Genomic DNA, 24,427 nt, shown 5'->3' with positions numbered 1-24,427 from the left:
GGCGTTTGACGCAGTGCTGCGTAGAGCTTGACGCAAAAAGCGACCGAGCTGCTGGCGAGTTGTACGGTGGGAGATCGTCCTGGCTGCAGGAACAAGCAACCTGTTAAACATCGGTTCCTGACCGCTTGGCTTTAGGCGGACTTTGCCAGATTGAACTCTGAAGCTTCTTCTTAGTGCCACATGCGGTCAGTGGCTCCCTTCGAAAGAGATGGTCAAGCAGTAGTGTGCTTCTCAACCGTGCTGGCCAGCGAAAAACCAGTGATGAGCATCTCCTGGGTTCGTGGTAAATACGGCCTAACTGAAATCACCGAAGGTGCCGGTTATAACGCCAGAGTTGACCGCCTGTTGAGGCGGACCGGGCCTGATAATTTCGGAGCAGCAAATCGCTTCGAAAAGTCGAAATGGTCGTCCGGGATGCTGTGGTATCCATGATTCTGGTAAGTGTCCCCGCATGCCGCTCTTTACTGGAACGAACCACCTGCGGTTTCAGATGTTGCTTTTGACTGGCATCAATTTACCATTGCGATACAAGTTTCCGCAAGTCGGCACGGCAGTGATTCACCGTCCGTCTGTCTTGCTGAGGGACCGTTCCTCCCTGGGCCTTGGCGTAGCTGTAGGCGAGCATGATCAAGGTGCAGCAGATCACAGTAGCAAGCACTAGCGCCGGTGTTGCTGTATGTCGATCGTGTATACAGACTCGAGGCCGAACTGGCCGGCGGTGTTTTCCACCGAACATGGCCAGGATGCTGGCGAGGATCTCTTTGATGCCAGGGAGACTGGCAGGTTTCAAGGCACGTTGGAGAGCACGCCGGCCCAGAACGTGTTTTGGTAGGCGATGTCTTTGACAAATTTGGACGCCCTATCTTGACCGGCTAGGAGAGAGGTGCAGCGCGAAGCCGTTGCATGTGAAAGTCTTCGGCGTGGAGTCAAGCAAGATGGGGAGTGGCATGCGTCGTCCCGATGGTCTTGGAGTATGCGAACGCACAATCATACACTATCGGATGCTGTCGATGGACTGGTGGTGGTGGTGTAGAGCCTGTTACAATATCGACCTCGGTGTCCGAGATCGTCGCCGTGCTTCTGCTGGCAATAGGACTGGCGCGATCGATCATCTCCATGCCCATCACTCCCACGTGATGGTTCGTTGAAGTCGCGGGGGTTGGAAGATGGAACCTTGTCTCACTTGTCAAGACGGCGCATGCTGATAGAGTCGGGCTTGGACAAGCCCTGCATGTGATCAACATAGCAGCAAGGTCCCCTCTCGAGGTTATTCAAGCTGGACACGCAACTTTTTCGACCGACGCGTCCAAGGCCTTTGTGACACCGACCCTCGCCGTCATTCTTCCAGCAACGATGATTCCGTTCCAGGATCAGATGTTCCTTCGCAAGCTTTCCTTTGGATCTCTGGTCGAGCTCAGCGAACAACAAGGTCTTGGAGCCGATGCTGTCCGACCACGGGTGGCCATCATCGGAGCTGGAATCACTGGCATAGCCACCGCATGTCACATCCTTGACGCTGGGTTCGAGTGCCACATCTTCGAGGCAGGAGACAAAGATGTCGTTGGAGGTATCTGGACCAAGGTGAACGAAACGTCCAGCCTCCAGATCCACTCCCAGTTCTACCGCTTCCACGATGCTGTCGAGTGGGAGAGCGACTACCCAAAACGCAAAGAAATCCTTGGCCAGGTGATGAGGCTCTGGGAACGGTATGACCTGGCTCGTCGGACGACATTTGGTTGCAAAGTGACCAGCACCTACCAAGAGGAAGATGGAAAGTGGGTGGTTAACGACACCGCCAACGGCTACTACGACGGCCTGGTCGCAGCCATCGGAACGTGCGGCGAGGTGTATTCGCCCTCGATTCCAGGTCAGCAATCTTTCAGAGGCCAGGTCATCCACTCTTCCGAGCTTGATGTCAAAGCCGTCAAAGGCAAGAACGTACTGGTGGTCGGGGGCGGCGCAAGTGCTGTCGAGGCGCTGGAATTCGCTTGTGATAACGGAGCCTCGTCGGTGAAAGTGCTGGCAAGGGTATGGTTTCCGATGCAATCCATACGAGAGGAGCAAGGCTAATTTGATTGGCAGTCTGAGCGCTGGTTTATTCCAAGACATCCCATGCTCAATGCATGCCTGGCTGGAACAATTGGTGATCGATATGGTATCCTGGCGTATATTCTTGGCTTCTTCCTACGTCTGATCTTCTACCGGGAGTTCTGGGACATGGCACCTCCAATGAACGGCAAAGACGATCTCTACTCCGGCACTCCAATCGTGAACAGCCGTGTGTTTGAGCTGATGGTAAGATCATCCCAGCTGCTCCTGAAGAATCAATGCTGACTCCCACGCAGAGACAAGGCCGCGCCAGTTGGGTCCGCGGTGACATTCTAAACTTCACACGCAGAGGCATTCGTTTCTCTCGACGCAAGGGTGGCGCAAAAGAAGGATCTCTTGGCGAAGAGCGCATCGAAAAGGGTGACGTATGCATCCTGGCCACCGGTTACCGACGACCTTCTCTCTCTTTCCTTCCCAAGTCGAAAGCTAGCAGCAAGTACCAGCCGCCAAACTGGTTCTTGCAAGTCTTCCCAACGGAAAACCCCACGGTATGCGCGACCAACTGCACCTGGAAAGACGGCATCGGCAGCGTCGGCGGTGCACACATCGGCATCTACACTCGCTTTTTACTCGTGTTCCTCCTCGACCCACGAACTGCTCCATCCGAGACCATCATGAAGGCTTGGGTTGACCTGGTTCATATTCTTAAGCGCCCTTATCCTGGCGGCGCTCTTGCATTCGTTACGTCGGCTGAGCTGTTCGGCTGGTTCCTTATCGTCATGCTGGTTCAGCCAGCGTTGTGGCCGTGGATTGGATTCATCTGGAATGGACCTGGTCCCGACCCGAACCCAAAAGAGTCACAGAAAGCAAGGCTGGGCCCTACGCAGGTCGAGATAGCCCTTGAGCAGAAACAGTGATTTTGAAGAGGCTTGTTGTTGGTGATACCCATAGAATGTGCAGGACATAGCAGTGCAGGGCACTGGACGCTGACGTACGTCACACACATGATAGAATTCCTTTTGGTAGTGTTTGATAGTTCCATAATCCAGTTGAGATGATGGCCAACGAGTGATGGCGTCAGGTCGGAGAGGAAGCTTTCGGGCGAAAGGTGTGAGGTCCCGAGTTCCGTAACCGTAGTACGCCGTATTGGCGGGCCGGCTACGGCTGGCTAAATTGGCGGTGAGACATAAATCCAGGCCTAGGTCCCTTTCGTTCTTCCTCCACTTGTGTTCCTCCTCTTCACCTTCGAAAATCGACCTCAATCGTCGACGACCCTCAAACACCCCTCCATGGATTCCTGACGGATTAGAAACATAATGGCTCAGATCGGGGTCAAAATTGGCGAGGCGCTGGCTGCTGGAACGGCGTTCGTGTACGGCTGCTTGTACCTGACTGCAGCTTTGATCTATGCTGTCCAACAGAAAGAGTTCTGGTCCACGTCTAACGATGAACAGAAGGCTCGAATAGCGAAAGGTCAGTTTGTCCATCTGGCAACATGGCATTGCTGATGACTGGGCGATTTCCAGCATCTCAAGAACTCTGGTCTCTTTCAGCAAAGAGCGATTTCCTGTCGCACCATTTCGTCACATTGTCCGATGGCAAGCAGTTGCATTACCTCGCCCCTGTCCAAAGCCCGCAAGAGGCGGAGACTCTTATCGTGTTCGTCCATGGTTTCCCAGACTCTGCTCATCTCTTCACCCGCCAACTTCGTTCTTCGCTTTCGAATCGCAGCAAGCTGGTGGCCTTGGATCTCCCTGGGTGCGGTGGCAGCGATGACTTCGAGAAGTATGGTCCAAACCAGGTTCTTAATTCCATTGCCTCCGCCATTGTGAAACTCAAGCAACGGTATCTTGGCACTGGATCGAAATATAGATGCATCCTGGTGGGCCATGATTGGGGAGGTGTCGTGGCGTTTCGTATCGCTGCAGAGGAAGAAGGCCTAGTGGATCATGTCGTGACAATGAATTCGCTTTATGTAAGGCATTTCTGACTTGTTCTAGATTCCTTGAGGCTGATAGAATCATAGCCGGCGTACGCTGAAGAGACCTTGAAAGGATACCTCGCCCGTGGATCCGGTTTGCTCAAGGAATGGCGGTTCTCCGAAGGACGAAAAGCGCTGGGACCGGTTTGGTCGCAGATTCGCAAGTCAGGCTACGTAAGTACTGCAACAATTACCAGTCTTGGGCAGGGTAGCGTTGACTTCGTGTGCGTAGACATATATGTTGACGCTCCCGTTGCCGATTGCGAGAAGCATGCCCCGTGTCACAGCTTGCCTAGTCAAGTATGTGCATAAGATGCAATATAAAGAGTGAGTGATTCTCCCATTTCGTAGCCTCCTTGATCCTGTCGTCGCTAGCGTCGTTGATAAGCAGTGGAAGGTGCTGATTAAACCAGGCCAGCGGAAGCACTGTCCGCTGCTGCAAAGCGCTTATCCATGGCGTACGGACCTGGACCCGCCGATTGTGATACATCAACACCAGACGGCCAGACTTATGGAAGTTCCGTTCTTGCTCGATCGTTCACGAACCCGCCAGGAGACTGGGACCAGAAAGTTCGCTTATATTCCGAGGGCCTGCTCCGAGAGCGGTGGACGCCATCATTTCACACCGGTGAAGGTCCTGGAAAGAGTTCGGAAGGCTCGGACACGTCACCACAAAAGTTCAAGTGCCCTGTCAACATCATCTTTGGAATGAAAGATGTTGCACTGGACCCTCGTGTCGTCCTGGACGGGATCGAGAAGTACATGTACTCCAAGGAGGATGAAAATGACGATGTGGCGGACGCCACACACACGGCAGAGAGGATCACCAGACTGCCAGACTGCGGCCACTGGTCCATCCTTGAAGACGAAGGAGTAATCGCTCTGGACAAAGTGCTTCGCGAGATCGTGGGAGGGAATGGCATATAAAGGGTTCCGGAGGTGTTGGTTGAGATATGGGTCTCGGTTTCCCTCATAGCGTAGACCAATCCGCCAATCAGAAGGCTGTCGTATCTCGTAACTACCCCATAGTGGGCAGTGGCTGATGAAAGCCCTGACGGACTTCACACATCCGTTTGCATAATAAATGACCTTGACTTTCGCGGGATTGCAACAGGCTTTTGATACGCGATTTCCCTCGAGGTGGATTGGTAGGCTCGCAAGTCATGCAACTGGTTCGCCTTGTCCCCATTGCTATCTCTCAAAGAACAACAAGTCCAAGTCTCGTCTAGATCTCAGACAGCCCTCCGATTCACTAAAGATCCTTCCAACCGAAATCCGCAAGCATTACCAAGTCAAGCGAAATCTAGCGACCAGTGCGCGATACCAAGGCGCCCATTGAAAACTTACGATTCGATCGCGAGCTCGTCTATCTCACGGAGCTGATCTAATCGCTCGCGAACAACCTGTCAGATATCCGAGATCCACTTGTGCATCCTGATCATGTGGTATCAGGCAAGGATTGTTTGCATGATCGACCATATCGCCATAAAGCTTGTTCGACCGTCAGGGTGACGCTCTCGCAGCTAAGACCTTGGAGATAAAGGCGCTGGGACGCCTGCTCTTGTTGTTGGAAGATTTGCTGCATTTGACACTGCTGTTCTGTACGATGCCTTTGACATTGCAGCCGCAAGGGCCTTGATGCAGCGTCGTCACAGTCTTCCGGATCCTGTGAATTTTTTGAGTTTGAAAGTTCACTCGCCACGTTTTGATGTCTCGATCGACCGGTGAGAGGAGGCTCTTTGACGTTCTGACTGCCGAACAAAACACGTGGATGATGTTTTGTTGCATCAACGCCCGGGCTGGTCCGGTTTGCCGGCAAATCGTCTGGTTCAACCTCTAATCAAGCTCCAGTTGACAGATTGGATTTTATGGCCAGTCGTCTTCACTCGACGTTCCGCTGAAAGTAGACCGCACGGAAAGGATCGTTTCTCATCACCCTCGAAAGCAGCCAGGCCCATCATTGGAGTGCAAACTGGATGAATGGCAAGCCCAGATGTGGATCCGTGTTCAACTTCGGACTCAAAGTCGAGCCATATGATGAGTTTGAAGTTAATGATTAGACATTCCGCGGAAGTTTGCTCATGGGTTGCTCAGCTTCGGATTCAAGTATTCGTAATAACGCTGCAAAGGTTGCACGACGCTGTTGGCGAAGTCTGCCCTCCATCTGTCGTCTTTGACAACGATCGGTGCTTGTCTCAAAGTCCAGTTGACGGCGGTCGCATAGTCTTCACCAGCTTCTCCTTGAACGTCTTCCAGCCATTCGCAGGCTACAGCTTGCCGAATCATTGGGTCATTTTTGCCTGCAGCAAATGCCGGGTTCGACCACAGGTGGTGCTCTTCGAGCCGGCTACCGAAACAGAGCTCTAGCAAGACTATCCCCAGCGTGGAAAAACTTCGGTCTTTCTTCACAACGTTGCCGTTAGCAGGGCAGGAGTCGAAGTAAGTGAGAATGTATGGCTCCCCGTGCAGAGCCTTGGCGTTGCCTGCGTAGGTGGGAAAGCACACATCCTCCGCCGTCCAGTACTCCTTGAGCCAAGGAGTCGAGTAGAGCTGTAGATGTGAAGAAGCCAACGTGAGCGCGATCCCATATCGCTGTACACGAGTCAACTTCCCCGCGAATTGTGGCTGCAACATTTCAGCGAGTGTTGCGCTGTCTGCCATTGTCACTGGCTCGACAGCGGGAAAAATGGCGTAGTCGTGGTCGCCTTCGCTAACGGTTCCTAGGCACAAGCCTGACTGGTGTGACCCGTGAACAGCGGAGCAGGATTTGCAGATACCGTCCGCTTGGATGTCTGACAGAGGCATGCGAGCTGCACATGCCGTTGCAGACACAGAGCGCGAAACCAGTGTGACCGTTGACGAGGCAGAAGACCTGTGATCGCATGAGTTGCCGCCAGGTTTGCCTCAGAGAGACGTACTCACATTGTTGACAACTTCCCAGTTGCTGACGTAGAGTGGATAGCGACAGACGAAGTCGATCGGGTGGTCGAGCCTGTGCCACTGGGGATTCGCAAGGTAGGAGGAACGTCCGTAACATGCATGGGTTGTTGTCCATGGCAAAGATGTAGTTTCATCTTCATATTGACCTCTGAAAATGTACGATGCTGCAGCCAAAGTTGCGCCTTTGACCGACAGTTGCAGTTCCAAAGACTGTCAAGTATGCGGAAGATGCTTGCCGCATGTTTCCAGAAGTTTAGGGACTTATTACTCGTCTTTCTGGGAGCCGATACCTTGGAATGTTGCGACAATGCGGAGATACGGTCATTGGAGGCCAGCACGTCCTGAAGGCGGGTATTGTAGCCTTCGATTTCAGCCAAGAGATCCTCGCGCCTACCACCGCTGAATGAGTATTTGACTCTCTTGGCTTCGAAGGCGATATTAGCTTTGATCATGAGATCAGTTTGAGCTTGTTGGTTTGGCGTCGCTGAGGTGGTCCTCTAATCTACAAGTCAGCGTCCGCACGGCACGCTCATTCGTATGTTTGACGAGGGGCTTCGTGTTCTCTTCGCCTGCGCAAGGCTTTTCATCGTCTGCGCAGTGGCATGGATATTAACAAGTTTTGGACCATGACATACCTCACCTTTCCTTCTGAGCGCTTCTTGGAAGTCGGCGTCGTCCACGCGACACTCCTTGCTTAACCTGCCCATGGTCTCAATCAATTCTCCTAAGATTTCCACATAGCGCATGTGACATTCCGCAAGGCGCTCCTCCAACGCATTCTCGACGTGCTCTTCTCGCCACCCGTCCCCACCGGGGCTCGCCAGGAGCGATTCGTATTCACCCTTGTTCACCACGCCGTCCAGAACCAATGGGAGTAGCAGCTCTTTCAGGTTCAGCTTGAACTTCAAGTGACAATCTTTCACCCGGCCGAGATCCTTCTTGTGCGCTCTTTTGATCCTCCACCATGTAGTGCTGACTTTCTTCACGTCTTCGTAGTGCTCCATGGCCGAAATGACGAGGGGGAAAGCCCCTAACACCAGCCCGACCACTTCGATGCCGCTCATGATGTTGGGGTGAGGCTGCCAGACGAGGCGAGACGCGGCTAGTTTGATCCGCTCGGCGAGGCACTGGTTGCCTTGGGTGGGTGTCGACTGGAGCAGTACAAGGTGAGGTCGCTCACAAACACCGTGTCGCGGTTAGGAGGTTCCACATGGCGAAGCAGGTGGTGAGCTGTTACGTCTGCCACCGGCTGTGGACAAGGCCGCATAGTCAGCGCGCCTCTGCATTGCCGCACCTACATGATGGCGAATGGGGGCTGAAAGGCCCCATTCATCGTGTCACTTGTGGCATAGCCTGCAGCATGGGCTGATGCATTACTGCGGAGGCGCATATCAGCTCCACGTCCTGAATATGCACAAAGGCTAGGACCACATATCTGGCGTAAATACTTAAGAGCGACGAATGCCAGCGAAGAAGTGAGCTTGTTGGTATGCAATCTGGAAAAGGATTGAAGCCAGGTGAATGTCTTCGACTCCAAAGTCCGGGCCGCTTGCTGGCGCTGGCTCATCCGCAATAGCCGACAAAACAAAGGCATGCCTTCAGAGCTTCAACAACATCTTGCGAACCTCCACTTTGAGCCAGGACGCTCAAGATGCGGTCAACGATAATCTCTCACGGTTCCGAATCTGGGCTGGCAACATCGGCGCATACCATGTCGATTCCAGGTCGGCCGACTACCGTGTGCGAGATGCGCCTGAAATCCAGGAGCGCATCATCGAGCTGCTCGATGACCTCGACGAGATCAATGTTGACGTCTTCGCCATAGTCTCAGGGGAGAGGGAAGACGCTGCGCTTGTGGAGGACGATGAACCGGCTGATGGCATTGACGGCCAGACCGAGTTATCAGAGCTCTGTCTTGCAGCAGGTGATACCATCTCAAGCCTCCTGAAAGTCGCCGCTCTCCTTCGTAAAGCAACCGGTCGAGATCGATATGCGAAGGCGGCTGCCGCGGTCGACGATCCATTCCTAGAGAGCTTCGATATCAGACATGTTGGCGAAAAGTTCCCGAAGCTCGATCGGATGCCTTGGTTGAGAGACAAGTTGGGAAGAGCCAATGTCCAGCGACGGCAGTATCTGCGCTATGCAAGGAAACATCATGATCGTCTTGCTCACGAGCCCGTGGGGTCTGCTCAGCCTGCACCAGCGACGTCTCAGGCTCGAGAGAAGCTCGAATCGCCAGGGATCTCCGGATCTCGTCCGAAGACAATGAAGTCGAGCAGACCAACGTTAGCCCCTACCGACGCATCTACACTGAGAGTCGATCTGCTCCCACCTATTAAAGACGTCCATGTGGAACTGTTAGATGAGACCCTTTCGCAGGCAACTTCAGTAGTGACGTCGAGGGCACACCACCAGAAGGACGGGGAGCTTGATGTTATCAGGCTGGGTGAGTTATCCAAGGGAGGCGAACCTTTCGAGTGTCCATACTGCTGGACGATCGTGCAGACCAAACGGCAGAGGACCTGGCGAAAACACGTCCTACGAGACATTCGAGCATGGACCTGTACTTTCGAGGACTGCAACTCAGGGCTTTTTGAGGATCGCGATACTTGGTTCCAGCACGAATTAGACGTTCATCGACGCATGTGGTCCTGTCACTCCTGTCCTGACGCTAATTTCACTTCGTCTGCTCCAATGGCCGCGCATCTCCGTGGTGTACATGGTGGAAAAGGCCCAGAAGCAGTGAAGGCAATCGTTGACGCTAGCTCACGGCCTATTGCTGATATCCCAGCGAATGCATGTCCACTGTGCGATGAATGGGAACTGCACCTCAAGGACAGGGCCAATGAGATGGAGATAGCTCATGGTAGCGCACTAGTTGTGCCGTTACATGACTTTGAACGCCATTTGAGTCAACACTTGGAACAGCTTGCTCTGTTCGCAATACCTCCTACGTTGGAGCATCTTCTGGAATCCGAATCTCAGATTGACCCCAGAGACGTTTCGGTCAAACCTACGGTCGATGTAAGTATCAGCTGTCGCAAGAGTGATTGTTCTGACTGACACTCACCAGAGATTGCAGCTGTGGCGGGATCTCACTTCGCTGCAGCAAGGCCTCCCGGATGTTCAAGTCAGTGATTGGGACGCTGACAACTCGGACAACGTGTTTGATTCTCTAGAACCTGAAAAACGGCTTCGCGACGAGAACAACGAGAACGATTGCAACGACTTCGATGATGACAACGATATCAAGGACATTGCACCTTCTCCAGAACCTGAGTCAGGGCATCAAGGGTTTTACCGTCAACCATTCTTTGACTCTGTATCCGATGCGGTTGCGAAAGATGATGAACCACAAAGAACTTCAGATGATGCGGTCACAGGGGTTTCTGGTATTGAAGACGATTCAGATATATTTGACCCGAATATGTTCAAACTAACAAAGGACTCATTGGCAACATCTGTAAATCGGCCTGTCGCCGACTTTTTCTGCACCACAGACCAGGACCATGCTCCCAACACTACTTTCCACACCACAGACCAGGAAGCACCTGCAGAGTCGAGTCATCAACCAAAGCTGACAGCAACATTGTGGGAAGATGAAGGCACACTGTGTTTCCAGATCGACGCCGGCGGCATCATCGTGGCGAGGCGAGAGGACAACAACATGATCAACGGAACCAAGCTGTTGACCGTCGCTGGGATAGATCGGGCCCAGCGTGACGGCTTCTTGAAGTCGGAAAAAGTACGACATGTGGTCAAGATCGGACCGATGCATCTCAAAGGTGTATGGATCCCATTTGACCGCGCGATGGAACTTGCAAACCAACACGGGATCACTGATCGGCTGCATCCACTGTTCGTGCATGACATCGGCGCTCTTTTATTTCCGGGTCGAAACCCCGGCCTCGTGGACACCGCTGTGGAGACACATTCGCATCAACCGCCGAATGAGCAGCCCCATCATGTGGACGATTATCAGCTTCAGCTCATGCTTCTTGAGCAGCAAAACAAGAAGCGGTTGAAGATGGCCAGGGACAATTCAAAGCGCGTTCACGATGCACTCGGTCCGACTCCATTATGTCGTGCCTGCATCGAAGGAGATTCAGACATGGTGAAGGAGTGGGCGATGAAGGATCCAGAGCAGCTCGAACTTTTCGATGATGATGGAAACATGCCCCTCCATTTTGCCGCTGCAAATGGCTATAATTCGATTGTCGATTATCTCATCGACCAAGAATGCGGACTTGACTATGCAAACAACAATGGTGATACACCTTTGATTAAGGCTGTGAGGAACGGGCATGTAAGCACCGTTGAGATCTTGCTTCGAGCAATTGACGATCCAATCATTCGAAACCGCCAGCAAAAGCAAGCCATGGATTTGATTCCCGAACTAAATCTACTCGCAGACGACACACGAGGAGCCTTGCAGAGTGCTCTATCCGAGAAGAAGCCCTCAGACTCGACGTTGACCGGTGGACAGGAAGGACTGTTTCAAGCAGAGTACAATCGCGCTGGAACATATCTGGAAGTAAACAACATCGAGGAAGCAGTTCGACTTGCTCAGCGCGTGGTAGATCATCGAGCCATGCTACTAGCAGATGACGATGACCGCCTCATCGTGTCCAAACATCGGCTCGCCGACGCTCTTGTCGCGGATAAGCAGTTCGACAAAGCTATCGCTTTGCTTGAAAACATGCGCATGGAAGAGATGTCTGACTTAGATGGGACCAAGCTCAATCAGGCTCGGACGCTGTTGAGACTGGGCCAAGCATATCACGCGAGTGGACGTACTGGAGATGCGATTGATTTGCTGCACGATGCCACCTTGCGGTTCCACAGTCTTCTTGGTGAGAATAAGCCTGAAACGCTTGTGGCCTACCATGAGCTTGCTCGCGCATACAAAACAAGTGGACAATTCGGAAATGCTTTAGACCGCCTCGAGATCATCATACAAGCTGAGAAAGAAGCTCGTGGCCCTGAAAGCCATCGTGGTGTCACGGCAAGATATGACCGTGCTCAAGTACTAGTGGCAATGGGTCACGTAGAAGAGGCCATTCCGGCCCTGGAGGAGGTCTTATCGGTCCAGAGGAGGGTATATGGCCCGGCACATCGATGTGTGCTCGCGACTCTGGATAAGTTGGCCAAGGCATATCATGCCGAAGGGCAAGCGAGGAAGGTGCAGGAGGTTCGCGAATCCATAGCCCACGTTCACGCAAGTAGCTCTCGGGCGTATGAACTTGCGACGACCACTGCCTCTCGAACAGTGCCGCACTCAGAGCACGAGCAGCAGCCAGAAGAAGAAGAACAAGAACAGCTTGTTGCCGACGATGGCATTCCCCAACAAGGGCCTTCACAGTCCAAGCGAGATACAGCTCGTCCCGAAAATGGCCGTGACGTCTCCATCTATCAGGAAATTTCTCTGCTAGACAAAGAAGCTGCCGGTGATGTCAAGTTGACAGCGGAGGCAGAACGTCTTGCTCGAAAGCTTAGACAGGACTTGATACACGGGGAGCGACTGCGGGAGGCTGAAGCCGCTATGCACCGACGAGAGGCGTCTGGTTCCCGCTCTTCTGGCCTCACTGCCGAAGATGGGCAAGAATTCGCAAGACCCAGAGACCATGGCTCAGCTAATTCACAGGCCAAATCACCTAGCACAACGATGGGAAGTAGCGGCACCACGCTACATGTCTACGGTGACGCGAAAGCCGAGCTTCGACCCGGTGAAGATGCAGGCTCGCCTTCATTTGTCGTTGGAAGCTCTGCATCGGGGGCCGACGCAAACGACGCTTCAGATGAAGGCCGCAGTCATGACAACACCTCTCGAGTGGAGATCAGCAGAACGCCGCTACGTAACGCATCGCAGGCTGCCGTCCCCAGCATCCGTGTGTACCCGGCAGAGAATGACAGCGCAGCGAATGTCGAACGTATCTTCAGAAAGCCATCGGAGGTCAACGCAGACGACGCTTCAAATGAAGGTCGTAGTCAAGCAAGCACCTCTCGTGTAGATGAAAGCAGAACGCTGCTACACAATGCATCGCAGGCTGCCATCCCCATAATCCGATTGCACCGGCCAGAGAGTAACAGCACAGCGAATGTCAGAGGTATCCTCAAGAAGCCAACGGAGAGCTTCCCCGACCGCTCAGATGCAGGGGTCGAAAGTGACGCGCAGATTACAGAGGTACGTTTCGTAAGATTTCCCCCATACCCGAGCTAATCGACACGTGTACAGCTCTCAAAGAAAGACATACCACCTGCCGCGAGATGGACAGAGATCGGTCGACATCTTGTTGATCCTGGAGCGCTCGACGAAGCCGGCGAGCGATTTGAAGAACGAACGGACTCGGTCATTGTTTTCCGGGTCTTGACGAAAGAGCAGATTCAGGGGTTCGCGGATCGGACGAGAGAGCTACGAGATGCGGTGCAGCACTCCCGCTCACCCCAGGCTTCACCGACTCCCAGTGGACTAGGGGATGGAGATGCTTCGGCCAATGCAGATGTAGGCTTCCTGGTGACATTTGTGCTCAAAAGTATGCATCAGTTAACACTCACCTTTGCAGGCACCTGAGACAAGCATACCTTTGAGTGCAAGGCGCATCAACATCGGCCAGCAGCCTGCTTCAAGGTCTGGATCCTCGAACTCACCAACAGAACCCGGTCTCAGGAACCAACTTGACCATCAAAGAACGTTCAAGTCATGCGGTAAGTAAACAAAGAGGCGGGCATCTATCCACGCTGTTTCCGACCAGGCATAAGATCACAACGCCGCTGACACTACCTAGAGCACTGTCGTCGCCGCAAGATTCGATGCGTAGTAGCGGAAGATGGCCCTGAACGGCGATGTCACAACTGCATTGTCCTCGAGAAGGAATGCGTTTTCTATCCAGCCGACCAACAAGCAGCCATGGATACTCGAACCGACGTCTCGCCAACGCAACCTGTGAAGGATGGGAGACGCTGGTGGCAAAAGCTGTAATGTGTTCCGCATCTTGACGAAGATCCAGAATTTTACCGAGCGTAGGAGTAAGAGCTTAGGAAAGCGGTTTCAAAGAATGAAATACACAGTTCACGTGGCAGCAAGAAGCAACATGGAGTAGGCAAAATGTTTTCAGGGGAGTGAAAGGTGGAATCATTAGTCAAGATCCAAGACAAAGCGCAAGATTCTACTTCCTCCTCTTCCCAAGCGGCTGCACACTCGCCGGATCCGCCAACGCCAGCTGCAACTGCCGCAACTCCACCGTATCCATCTGTCCATGCCCAAAATCCGCCCCTTTGTCAAACTCCGTCTGCCCGCCACTCTGGCTCATATCGACAACCTGACCATACCGCACAGGTTTCATCCCGGCACCCTTGACCAACTCGTTGACCTCTGCGTTAGGGTGTTCTTGCGCCAGTAGTGGTGCGTTGAATGCTTTTGCGGTCTCGATAGGACTCATGGTCACGCTTCTGCCTAGCAGCCAGAAGCCGTTGAATGTGATCAAGACGAGGAGAATGGCGAGGAACGTGATCCCGATGGAGACGCCTAGGTACTCGTAATGAGAGCTGTAGACAGTGACGGTTCGTACTTCAGAGGGATCCTCAATTGTTTGAATTGTAGAAGCATTGCCCTGAGCCAGCGCGGTGCGAAACATGAGCTCGCGGGCTTGTTGCATGAGGTAGTCCGTTGGGTTGGAGAATTTGATCGAGCACATATCCGAGGTGTAGCTGGTTACGTCGTCCATGTTGGCGAACTGAGCGGCGATGGATCCCTCTGTGGAGATGTCGTAGCCTGCGGCGCCGGCGAAGCGGAGGTGCGTTGATGAGTCGAGTCGCGAGGAGAGGGCGTAGGCGTAGCCGCCTATTGGTGAGGGCAGGCCGTACACGTTCTCGCTAGGGTAGTCGACGAGGGAGACTACTTTGTCGTCATCCATCGTTGATTGGGGTTTGAGAGCGATGGTGGATTTATTGCCGTCGATGACCACGGGGTATTGGACGGTTGCTGCACCGATTGTACAATTTGCCACTTCCAATCGGCCTTCTGTGCAATCTTTTCTTGGCTTGTATTGCAGGTTCACGGTTATGTTGGAGGGAGTGTAGGCGGTCCATGTGAAGCCGACACTGAAAATGTCAAGGCCGTCGAATGAGTCGCTGTTAATCGAGCCGTCGCTTGATGTTCCAGATAAGTCAAACGACGCAGTGCTTGTGTTACAGCTGACGGCCAATCCTGCTGCGGTCAGACTTCCAGAGCAAAGTCCATCCCCTGAACAGCCACTGGCGGTGATGTTGATGGCTTTGCCAGTGTTCCAGTCCTGCAGATGTTAGTCACTGTCTGTATAACGTTATACAATGTACCCACCTGCACAATCGAGCTATAATTCGTCTCCAGCATGGTCACAGTATACGCTCTTCCAGAAGTATGGCCAGTCGGATCCTGCAGAGATCGCGCGGCTGGCACGCTCAGATTAACATCCTGGGAGAGAAAGTATCGAGTATCTGTCGTCGTTGAGGAAGCGCGCTGCAGGAGGGGCCCATTCACGGGCGTGAGCGCCAGAAACAAGGCCGCGAACGAGATGAAGTTGAAGTTCCTTCCAGCGAACGCAGCGGATACTGGACTCGTGCCATGCTCCCAGTATCGATGAAGGTCGCCAAGCTGAGTGCCTTCTCTTAAGGCCTTGCGCCACCAGAAGACCTACAACGCACAATTAGCGACGAATAGCAGCCCATGTCAAGGCCATCATCCATACCGTGAGTCCCTGGCTGAACGCAGCGGCAAGCAGTATATTCCCAATCGTATACGCCACGGAAAGATACAAACTAGGTGGATACCTCCAACTCGCAATCGGCTTCCCATTCGACACCGCCAGGATCACAATGTCCACCACAATGCTGCAGAAGACCCCCAAGAGACATCCCAGACCGGCCCAAGGAAAGCGGCGAAAGACGCCCGGTTGCCATGTATTCATCTTCGGATCGTATCGAGTTGTCGTCCCCAGCAAGGCCTCTGTACCCGCCGCTCGCGATTCTGGGGATTTTGTTGAGTGTAAACTTGCCATCTTTGCTTGTGTTGTGTGACATTGGTCGGTGCTGCGTTGTTCGTTTTGTCCCCTTGAGATCGACCTCGTAATTTGCACGGGTTCCAAGCATCCTAGTTCTACCGAAGCCGGATACGAAGTGCTAAGACCGGGATAAATTTGGGTAGATTTCATTAGGCTGGAGACGGCGTGAGTCGGTGGCGAACACCTCGTGCTATTGTATTTCGTCACCGATACGACGGAATAGAAAATGAATGCTCAGAAGTGACTCTCAAAAGAACTTACGCTCGGCCCCGCTATGTTTTCCACATCTTGACCATTTCTCGAGTTTCCACCGAAAAACATGCCTTCAAGGTCTCAAATCAGTCATTACAAAACCTGACAGTGGGTGTAGTCATGCGTTGTCGCTGGAGTAGTCATACACTACCATGCCTCGACTTCCACCAACAAGTTTTATTCTATAGCGCAACGATTATAATCGTGACGACAGAGATCCTAACGGGTTAACAAACCAGTGAAGGCGCTGATGTAGGTCCAGAATGGACTGGCTGACTGCAAATGGGCGCGTATACAAGGAAGCAGAGGCACTCCCAAGGATTTCGCGCTGCATTTGCCAGTTTCGATATGCGGCGTATTTGTACATCTGATGGACGTCGGTCCGTCTATTTCTTGCTCTTCTTCCCGCCGCGGGTCATCGCTCTCCTCTCAGCAGTCCTGGCGACTCTTGCGGATCTCTTTCTCCAAGCCGCGAACCGATCTCCAGGCTTGAAAGGTCTGACACTCTGCGCCGCCTTGCTCCTTTCAGCTGCTCGACCAATCTCCCAGTTTGCCTGTCTATACATGCCGCCTGGTCTCAGATGCAGCTTGATCTCTTGTCGATCTCCCTTCTTGCCTCTTGTAATCGTTACACTTCTCGATTCTTGCGGCTCTTGCCTGATTTGTGTTGCTGGGGCAGCAGCGTCGTACTCGAGCGCGGGAGAAGTGCTTAGATCGGCAGTGACAACTTTCTGCTCTTCGTTCGGTGTTTGATACGCGAGCATACCGAGTCTTCGTCGAATAGGAGTGCCAGGTGCTTGTGGCAGAGTCTGGTTTCGTTCGAAGACGACGCCGATGAGTTTTCGCTTGGGATGCTTCACAGGATCGCGGTAGTACTTGACATAACCTGGTGCCCCAGCGTGGATGGTATGGTCTCGGCCCTGCAAATGTCAGTTCGAGTTCATCTGAGCCGTGTCATTCAGCGCACCATGAAGCAGTTATCACCTGGAAACCATAGGGTGCCTCTCTGCTTGTACAATATGTTCCCCGTCACGACAGATTCGCCCGCAATTTTCTTCGCTCCCAATCGCTTTCCAGGACCCTGCTTGGCCTTGTTGGCTCGTCCTTGAGCTTGATGAGAGGCGAATCGTACGCCAGTGGCGGGTTGGGATATCCGAAATGAAGCGAGTGCTGATTCTAGGGCGTGAAGAGTGGCCATTGATGGCGCTGGGCGCGTCAATCGGGCGGCCATGGGGGTGGATGGAGGTGAGGGGGCAGTCGACGGCGTGAGGTTCAAACAAAGCCCGCCAAGGTGGTCCGAGCACCCCCGCTAGCACTCCGCTCCTCCTTCAATGGGCCATGTCGACGGTGACGGCAGGCAGAAACATATCACCACCGCGGAAGGAATTCCAAAGGACGAAACGGCTTGAAACCCTGATATTATCTGCCCAAGACGGTAGCACTCTCCCAGTTCGATTCGACCTCTCGCGACGCACTACTGAGGACAACACATCCCTCGACATCACGGGCCTGGCGCCCACAACACCTTCACCATGGCCTCCGCGATCTTCTTCCTAGACCTGAAGGGCAAGACCCTGCTGGCGCGAAACTATCGCGGAGATATCCCCATGTCGGCTGTCGAGAAGTTCCCCGTTCTCCTGTCGGAAGCAGAAGACGAGTCCAGCAGCGTACCGCCATGTTTCAGCGACGACGGCATCAACTACCTCTACATCCGACACAACAACCTCTACCTCCTTGCCTTGACGAAACGAAACAGCAATGCAGCAGAGATTCTGCTCTTTCTGCACCGGTTGGTGGAGGTCTTCACCGAGTACTTCAAAGAGTTGGAGGAGGAGTCGATACGGGACAACTTTGTCGTCATTTACGAGCTGCTGGACGAGATGATGGATTTTGGATACCCACAGACGACAGAGTCCAAGATTCTGCAAGAGTACATCACACAAGAGTCGCATAAGCTGGAAATCGCCAGGGCGCCTATTGCAGTCACAAATGCGGTGTCGTGGAGATCAGAAGGTATCCGATACCGCAAGAACGAGGTGTTCCTGGATGTGGTCGAATCGCTCAACCTGCTCGTCAGCAGTACAGGCAATGTGCTGCGGTCTGAGATTCTGGGTGCCATCAAGATGAAGTGTTACCTTTCTGGAATGCCTGAGTTACGGTTAGGATTGAACGACAAAGCAATGTTTGAGAGCACCGGACGCGCAACCAGGGGGAAAGCTGTCGAGATGGAGGACGTCAAGTTCCATCAGTGTGTGCGGTTATCGAGATTCGAGAATGACAGGACGATCTCTTTCATCCCACCTGACGGCGAATTTGAGCTCATGTCATATCGGCTGAATACTCAAGTGAAGCCCTTGATCTGGGTCGAGTGCATCGTTGAGAGTCATTCTGGGAGCCGAATAGAATACATGGTCAAGGTAAGCGTCTCACACATTAATATGGTCGATCTCTGTTAACCCTCTGCCAGGCAAAAGCACACTTTAAACGCCGCAGCACTGCCAACAATGTCGAAATCTCCATCCCTGTACCAGATGACGCGGATACACCCCGATTCCGCACAAACATCGGAAGCGTACACTACGCCCCTGAAACCTCTTCAATCGTTTGGAAGATCAAGCAATTCGGGGGTAGTAAGGAGTTCCTCATGCGCGCAGAGCTTGGCCTGCCGTCAGTCAAGGGTGATGAGGAGCGCGGAGGTGGTATGATGGGTGGCTTTGGAGGCAGTATGGGCGGTGTCAGTGGCACGGGCAAAGCCAAGAGGCCGATTGCCGTGAAGTTTGAGATTCCCTACTTTACCACGAGTGGAATTCAGGTGCGGTACCTGAAGATCATCGAGCCGAAGGTACGTCGTCACTTCTTCGTTTCTGTGCATTCTATGACGCTGACTTGAGTATAGCTACAATACCCTTCGCTGCCTTGGGTGCGATACATCACGCAGAGCGGAGACATTGCTGTCCGGTTGCCTGATGTGCAGTAGCGTAGATACGGACACGAAACAGACATTCCAGCCTTTCACGGCGCACATGCTATTGCCTTGATGTTTCTATTTCATACCGTTTGCAAAGCAATGTCTTCCGCGGCCAAGTGAGGCCGGCCTACTGCACTCATCCGCAAATGCCATGGCACCATTGTTCCTCACCCGTCTGGCTTGCGCACGCCATCGCTTGATTTTGCACTTGAACGCGGCTTCCTCTTGGCGAGGTTCTTTCTCCATCGCAGGCTTTCATTCACACTTCGGATTCGCGTCATCGTGCTCGTGGTAGGTAGATCTCGGTAGATATCCGGGCCAAACCGCTTCCTTGCTGTCTGCTGCCAACGCCATGAAGGCGATGCTGAGATCGATCGCGAATTGCTGTGGGACCTCCGGGAGTATTTTCTTACAATGTTCGACCTTGGCTTCACAGCCGTAGGCGGAGTAATCCACTACCAACCGCCGCAATGCAGAAGATGGCACAGTCTTGCTGTATACCAGCTCGACCACTTGTTTGCCAGGGAATCGACGGACAACGCCGTTTGACTCAACGAGAAAGTCCATGATCCTATTCTTGCTCCTCGAGTCCAGCAACATGTCGGCCAATATGTAGAGTTCGATCACGGCGGCGAAGAAGCGAAAACGCGAAGCTTGTAATGGTGACTCGGCAGCTTCATCCTCTTCGTAGGGTGGTGGCCCGTCTTCATTTGGGACAACTTCGCCAGTGTACAGCAGCTGCAGGTAGGTCTCGAAGACCGACGGCTCAACTTCCGGCAGTTTGATCGCTTTCTTCCGTCCTCGCGTCCAACAGTCCTTGCAGGCCGTCTTGAAGAAGTCACTTGACTTGATAAGTATCTGTTTGGCAATGCTGTACGTTTTCTGCGCATCACCGACTCCAACGATCACTTTCACTCGTCGGAGAAGTCTAGCCTGTACATGTTAGCAGTTGAAAGGCACCAATAAGTTGGAGCTGGCCAGCTTACTTGCGCTTCTTGGTGCGGGGTTCAGTCGTAGCCATGCTGGGTTTGCGTTAGATGTTTGAGGATGTTGCGGGCTCTTTGGTCTTTGGGGTTCGCGAAGGACTAAATCGAAGGCCCAAGAGAAAACCTCTGATTGAGGCTGTGAAAGTGATGCCAACAACTCACGACACAGGACTGGGAGCAGTCTAATAGTTCGCTCCCTCTCGACTCGTCACTGCAAGTAACTTCGATAGGCATAATTCATTCCATGCATGTCTCCGGGATATCTTTATGAAGTCCGAGCCTACCCATATGTCTCCAACGCCTGAAACTCCTGGAAAACCGAAGATCGTCTCACTTGTGATCATTCATACCGTCTCTCCGTCAGAGTTTCAGTGTGCCCCCATTGTACCATAGCCCTGTCCTCCAGTCTGCACATTCTGCGAGTACACGCCCGGCGCAGGTCTGTCATCGTAGTAGCCCTGCTGCACTTGCTCTTTCCGGTTGTAGTAGACGTAGAGGACGTAGAAGGCGTGAATGTGGCCTGGAAAGTAGCCCAAAATCGTGAGAGCAATGTTGATGAGAAGGTCGGCTCCGCAGCCAGCAACGATGTATACCGCAACTGGAGGCACTGTTGAGGTCGTTTCGTTAGTATAGCTCGCGCGATGCATGAAACGGTACCAGAACTTACGGAAGATGGCGATGATGACAAGGAGGATTGCGGAGATCATATCTTCGCCGTCGTCGATGGGGTCGCGTGAGTGTCTTCGATTGACTTCGTAGGATGGAGGATTGGGTGGAGGATTAGGTTCGTCGGCTGGAATTGGAGGTTTTGGAGTAGTAGATGGTGGAGGAGGAACTGAATCGTTTGCTCGTGTCTGCTCCAGATTGATAGGGAAGTCTGTTAATAGGACTTCTTGATGTTGATTCCAAGGATTCCAACACTGTTGGTTCAAACAAGTTGGAAGTGAGGAGCTGTCGTTGATGTGGCGGTGGCTGTGGTGGCGCGGTCGCTTACGTCACAAAATTGCCCGTGTGGTTAGGGGCTGACTTCACTTCACTTGCTTTGGCGACATTAACAAGAAACATTACTTTGAGATGCTGTTGATGAAAGTGAATGTGGAGCCTTTTTGGGCATTACAGCCTTGCCCTCGATTTTTCGGGTAGTTCAGCCACCAACCGCGATACCTCCTCCGCCACCCCAATCGAGTTCTGGAAGCCCCCGCCTCCGTGACCGTAGGCATGAATGACCCAGCGAACACCGCCAGATCTATCTCCAATAGCCTCGCTTTCTACTCTTGCACCACCAGTCCGCGCAGGCCTGAGGCCGATCTGGCAGCCAATGACCTCAAAAGTCTTTCCGGGACCTGTCAACAGTTCAGGAGCGAGAGCAGCACATCGTTCTTTGATCTGCCCCGTTATCTCGACATCTTCGTCAGTGTTCCAATTGTCCTTCTGATTACAGCCCCCGATAATCGTGACTCCGCTCAATGGGCGCGGAATTACGTACGAGAGGGTCGATTCTCCGGTCTCCTCGTCCCGACTTAGCCGTGTTGCAGCTTCTTTGGGTACTCCTTTCACGACCAGGACTTGCCCTCGAACAGGATGCACCGCCTTGTCACCGCATAATTGTCGTGCGCGCAGACCCGTTGCGTTGATGAATACACACTTGCGAGCGCGGCATGGACCAATATATTGCTTGACGAGGTCAGATGCGGCCTTGACAGCGCCGGCGATGCCGTTGTCGTCGGGAACTTTGGACCTGATGACTTGGCCACCGAGTTGCCTGACTCGCCCTAGCAGATGTCGAAGATAGATTGGAACATCGACGAATACGCTTCGATAGCGAACTGTTGCATAGGGCTTGCCTGCCTCTCCTGCCGACACTGCAGAGTCGAATCCGTCGACGAACTCTCTGAACCAGAAGCCGTCGCTCGTCTTGGGATCTCCAGTTGGAACCAGATCTCGATGGTTGCTCTGATCGTACACCAATCTTGCGGGGTACACCTGACGAGTGTGAGCATCGGACTAGTGGGTTGGCGACACATCCAACTTACAGTGAGACCACTTCGCTCTTCAAAAGCGACGTTTCTCGCATGCTCGTCAAAGCAGATCTGTTTCCAGTGGAGATACGACTTTCTGTCCCAAGATTGCTGCTCGCCATCATCCGGAGAGCTGTGCGATCGCCACTGAGCACCGGCCCTGTGCAAAACTGTCAACCACCCACTTCGTTATGAGCTGTACTGACAAAAGTTACCACGGCGAAGCGTAGCACGGAGAAATGTCCCCTGGAAGTTGATCTGCTATCACAGTGACTCTATAACCTTCTTCAAGGAGGGTCACAGCGGTTTGAAGTCCAGTAACTCCAGCCCTGCGATGGAAGTCAGCCGAATGATACAGACATACGACCACCAGCGCGCTCACCCTAATACAACGACATCGTGCGTACCCTCGAGCCTCATTATGCACGCTCTGGACAATCGCTGAGATAGGAAGCGAACCTTACAACTGCTCACTCATCTCAATACGACACTCTATTGGGCGATGGAAGCCTCCGACCAGCCTTTAAACGACAATCTACATTGTTGGAAACTCCGGACCACTCACGGCAATGCCGCCGGAGATCCCGGCTCCTGTGAACAGCACAGCCAGAACGGCATGCGATATTCACACTGCGTATCATCCATTTCAAGGACGATAGTACTGATACTGAACTCATAGAACTTCTATAACCCCAGCATCATACTGTGCTCTACTGTTCCAAGTACACTGTCTTCGGCTTGGCGCTGACGAACGTCAGTCCATGGTGGTCGGATCACCTGGGAGCTCTGAGATGACAAAAGCATTTGCCTAGAAGAGTGCGTCAAGCTGTACTAGGTAAGTGGTGTAATACGGCTCGCCAGGCTAGCTATTTCCAGACCTGTGATCAACTCAGCATCTTTCAGCAAGACATAGCTTATCCCTGTACGAACAGGGCTGGCTGGCTATACGGGCGGGTACATCACAGCCGGCTTCAATTTTGCGGACCAAATTCCCACACTGGTATTATTAGGGAACATATTTAATACTCGCTGTCTACCCGCCTCTTTGGCGCAAGCTCCGTGGAACCGCCTGAGTAATGTCGCCAAGGTTGAAGTCGTGAAGACAAGAACGGATGTAGCGAGAGAAACACGTCCCTTCCCTGTTCATGGAAAACGAGGATCTCTCGATTTCTAATCCCAAGCAGCGAGCGTTTATCGAACAAAGACGTCACAAAAACTCCTAAATTGCCAGTCTCCTTGACTTGAGAACATCCATTCTTCACTACGTTTCTGCTGTCTCATCCACCGCAGAATCAAAACCGACTCTCCAAAATGACCTCACGAATCGCAATCCTCCTCGGCGCAGGCGCAAACATCGGTGCTGCCACTATTCAAACATTCAAATCGAACGGCTACAAGGTCGCATACGCCTCAAGATCCGTTTCCAACTCCAAAGCTTCAGACAACGACCCAGCCATACAGTGCGACTTGGCCAAGCCTACCTCCGTGTCGAGTCTGTTCGAAACCGTCCGCAAGACATGGGGCGAGCCTAGTGTGGTCATTTATAACGGTATGGTCATCGACGACTACATTTCTGTTCACAGAGACTGACGATCGCCAAATAGCTTACTCGCACCACAACACTAAACCCGAAGACTCCCTCGACGTCACCACCGAGGACTTCGCGCACGACCTGGCGGTCAACACAACAAGTGCGTTCGTCGCAGCGAGGGAGGCCTTGGCCAGCTTCCAGAAACTCGATGGTCCCCGGACCTTTATCTTCACTGGCAACATGCTGAATGAAGGCCCTTACCCATCGCTCATGACTCTGGGGGTGGGCAAAGCCGCGAGTGCGCATTTCGTGGAGTTGGCGGATCAGTTGTATAAGAGCCAGAATATGAGGTTCGCGAGACCTTTCCCAGCTTTGCAGCAGTTTTTGGCCGAGTGCTGACATGACACAGGTTCCACTTTGTTGATGAGAGGACCTCTGAGGGCAAGGGCATGTTTACGGGTCTGGGAGGACAGTCGCACGCGGACTTATTCTTGAGCCTTGCGGAGAGGACGACGAAGGAAGAGATTCCGTGGCAGGCGACGTTTGTGACTGGCAAGGGGTACACTGCTTTTCCTCACCACCTCATTTTGTAAACCTGATGGGTCACTGCAAATGCCAACGGCGAGGCTGTGAAAGAAAACAGCTTTTTGCTCTTTGCGCTTCT

General features: G+C 53.0%; 10 protein-coding genes across 10 annotated transcripts; 5 read left to right on the top strand and 5 right to left on the bottom strand.

Moving 5' to 3' along the window:
- Nucleotides 1–1,374: 1,374 nt before the first annotated feature.
- Nucleotides 1,375–2,966, top strand: M409DRAFT_26170 (uncharacterized protein; the record flags this gene model as incomplete). Its single annotated transcript, XM_033807992.1, has 3 exons — nt 1,375–2,028; nt 2,083–2,295; nt 2,346–2,966. The coding sequence occupies 3 exons, from the start codon at nt 1,375–1,377 to the stop codon at nt 2,964–2,966; spliced, it is 1,488 nt and encodes a 495-aa protein (XP_033664447.1).
- A 399-nt stretch (nt 2,967–3,365) lies between these two features.
- On the top strand, nt 3,366–4,957 carry M409DRAFT_57442 (uncharacterized protein; the record flags this gene model as incomplete). Its single annotated transcript, XM_033813628.1, has 5 exons — nt 3,366–3,522; nt 3,576–4,024; nt 4,076–4,204; nt 4,263–4,330; nt 4,444–4,957. 5 exons carry the CDS (start codon nt 3,366–3,368, stop codon nt 4,955–4,957), a joined length of 1,317 nt encoding a protein of 438 aa, XP_033664446.1.
- Nucleotides 4,958–6,109: 1,152 nt separating this feature from the next.
- On the bottom strand, nt 6,110–8,034 carry M409DRAFT_26168 (uncharacterized protein; the record flags this gene model as incomplete). Its single annotated transcript, XM_033807991.1, has 3 exons — nt 6,110–6,902; nt 6,953–7,467; nt 7,606–8,034. The coding sequence occupies 3 exons, from the start codon at nt 8,032–8,034 to the stop codon at nt 6,110–6,112; spliced, it is 1,737 nt and encodes a 578-aa protein (XP_033664445.1).
- A 2,528-nt stretch (nt 8,035–10,562) lies between these two features.
- On the top strand, nt 10,563–10,751 carry M409DRAFT_33705 (uncharacterized protein; the record flags this gene model as incomplete). The annotated part of the gene is made up of 1 exon (XM_033810301.1): nt 10,563–10,751. A coding segment is annotated over one exon (189 nt), but the record flags the coding sequence as incomplete, so codon positions are not given.
- A 3,385-nt stretch (nt 10,752–14,136) lies between these two features.
- Nucleotides 14,137–15,915, bottom strand: M409DRAFT_68463 (uncharacterized protein; the record flags this gene model as incomplete). Its single annotated transcript, XM_033817854.1, has 3 exons — nt 14,137–15,261; nt 15,309–15,641; nt 15,697–15,915. 3 exons carry the CDS (start codon nt 15,913–15,915, stop codon nt 14,137–14,139), a joined length of 1,677 nt encoding a protein of 558 aa, XP_033664443.1.
- A 731-nt stretch (nt 15,916–16,646) lies between these two features.
- Nucleotides 16,647–17,491, bottom strand: M409DRAFT_26165 (uncharacterized protein; the record flags this gene model as incomplete). Its single annotated transcript, XM_033807990.1, has 2 exons — nt 16,647–17,180; nt 17,228–17,491. The coding sequence occupies 2 exons, from the start codon at nt 17,489–17,491 to the stop codon at nt 16,647–16,649; spliced, it is 798 nt and encodes a 265-aa protein (XP_033664442.1).
- Nucleotides 17,492–17,792: 301 nt separating this feature from the next.
- Nucleotides 17,793–19,237, top strand: M409DRAFT_26164 (uncharacterized protein; the record flags this gene model as incomplete). The annotated part of the gene is made up of 3 exons (XM_033807989.1): nt 17,793–18,677; nt 18,728–19,102; nt 19,157–19,237. The coding sequence occupies 3 exons, from the start codon at nt 17,793–17,795 to the stop codon at nt 19,235–19,237; spliced, it is 1,341 nt and encodes a 446-aa protein (XP_033664441.1).
- Nucleotides 19,238–20,582: 1,345 nt separating this feature from the next.
- M409DRAFT_68460 (uncharacterized protein) lies at nt 20,583–20,921 on the bottom strand (the record flags this gene model as incomplete). Its single annotated transcript, XM_033817853.1, has 2 exons — nt 20,583–20,821; nt 20,882–20,921. The coding sequence occupies 2 exons, from the start codon at nt 20,919–20,921 to the stop codon at nt 20,583–20,585; spliced, it is 279 nt and encodes a 92-aa protein (XP_033664440.1).
- Nucleotides 20,922–21,327: 406 nt separating this feature from the next.
- Nucleotides 21,328–22,652, bottom strand: M409DRAFT_68459 (uncharacterized protein; the record flags this gene model as incomplete). Its single annotated transcript, XM_033817852.1, has 4 exons — nt 21,328–22,128; nt 22,248–22,392; nt 22,448–22,561; nt 22,615–22,652. The coding sequence occupies 4 exons, from the start codon at nt 22,650–22,652 to the stop codon at nt 21,328–21,330; spliced, it is 1,098 nt and encodes a 365-aa protein (XP_033664439.1).
- An 891-nt stretch (nt 22,653–23,543) lies between these two features.
- M409DRAFT_26162 (uncharacterized protein) lies at nt 23,544–24,356 on the top strand (the record flags this gene model as incomplete). Its single annotated transcript, XM_033807988.1, has 3 exons — nt 23,544–23,781; nt 23,837–24,113; nt 24,173–24,356. 3 exons carry the CDS (start codon nt 23,544–23,546, stop codon nt 24,354–24,356), a joined length of 699 nt encoding a protein of 232 aa, XP_033664438.1.
- Between the last annotated feature and the right edge of the window lie 71 nt (nt 24,357–24,427).

Source organism: Zasmidium cellare (genome assembly GCF_010093935.1).
Source record: "Zasmidium cellare ATCC 36951 unplaced genomic scaffold M409scaffold_30, whole genome shotgun sequence".
NCBI classification, from domain to species: Eukaryota; Fungi; Ascomycota; class Dothideomycetes; order Mycosphaerellales; family Mycosphaerellaceae; genus Zasmidium; species Zasmidium cellare.
The sequence above is the reverse complement of the archived record's forward strand: the minus strand, read 5'-3'. Positions and strand labels throughout refer to the sequence as shown.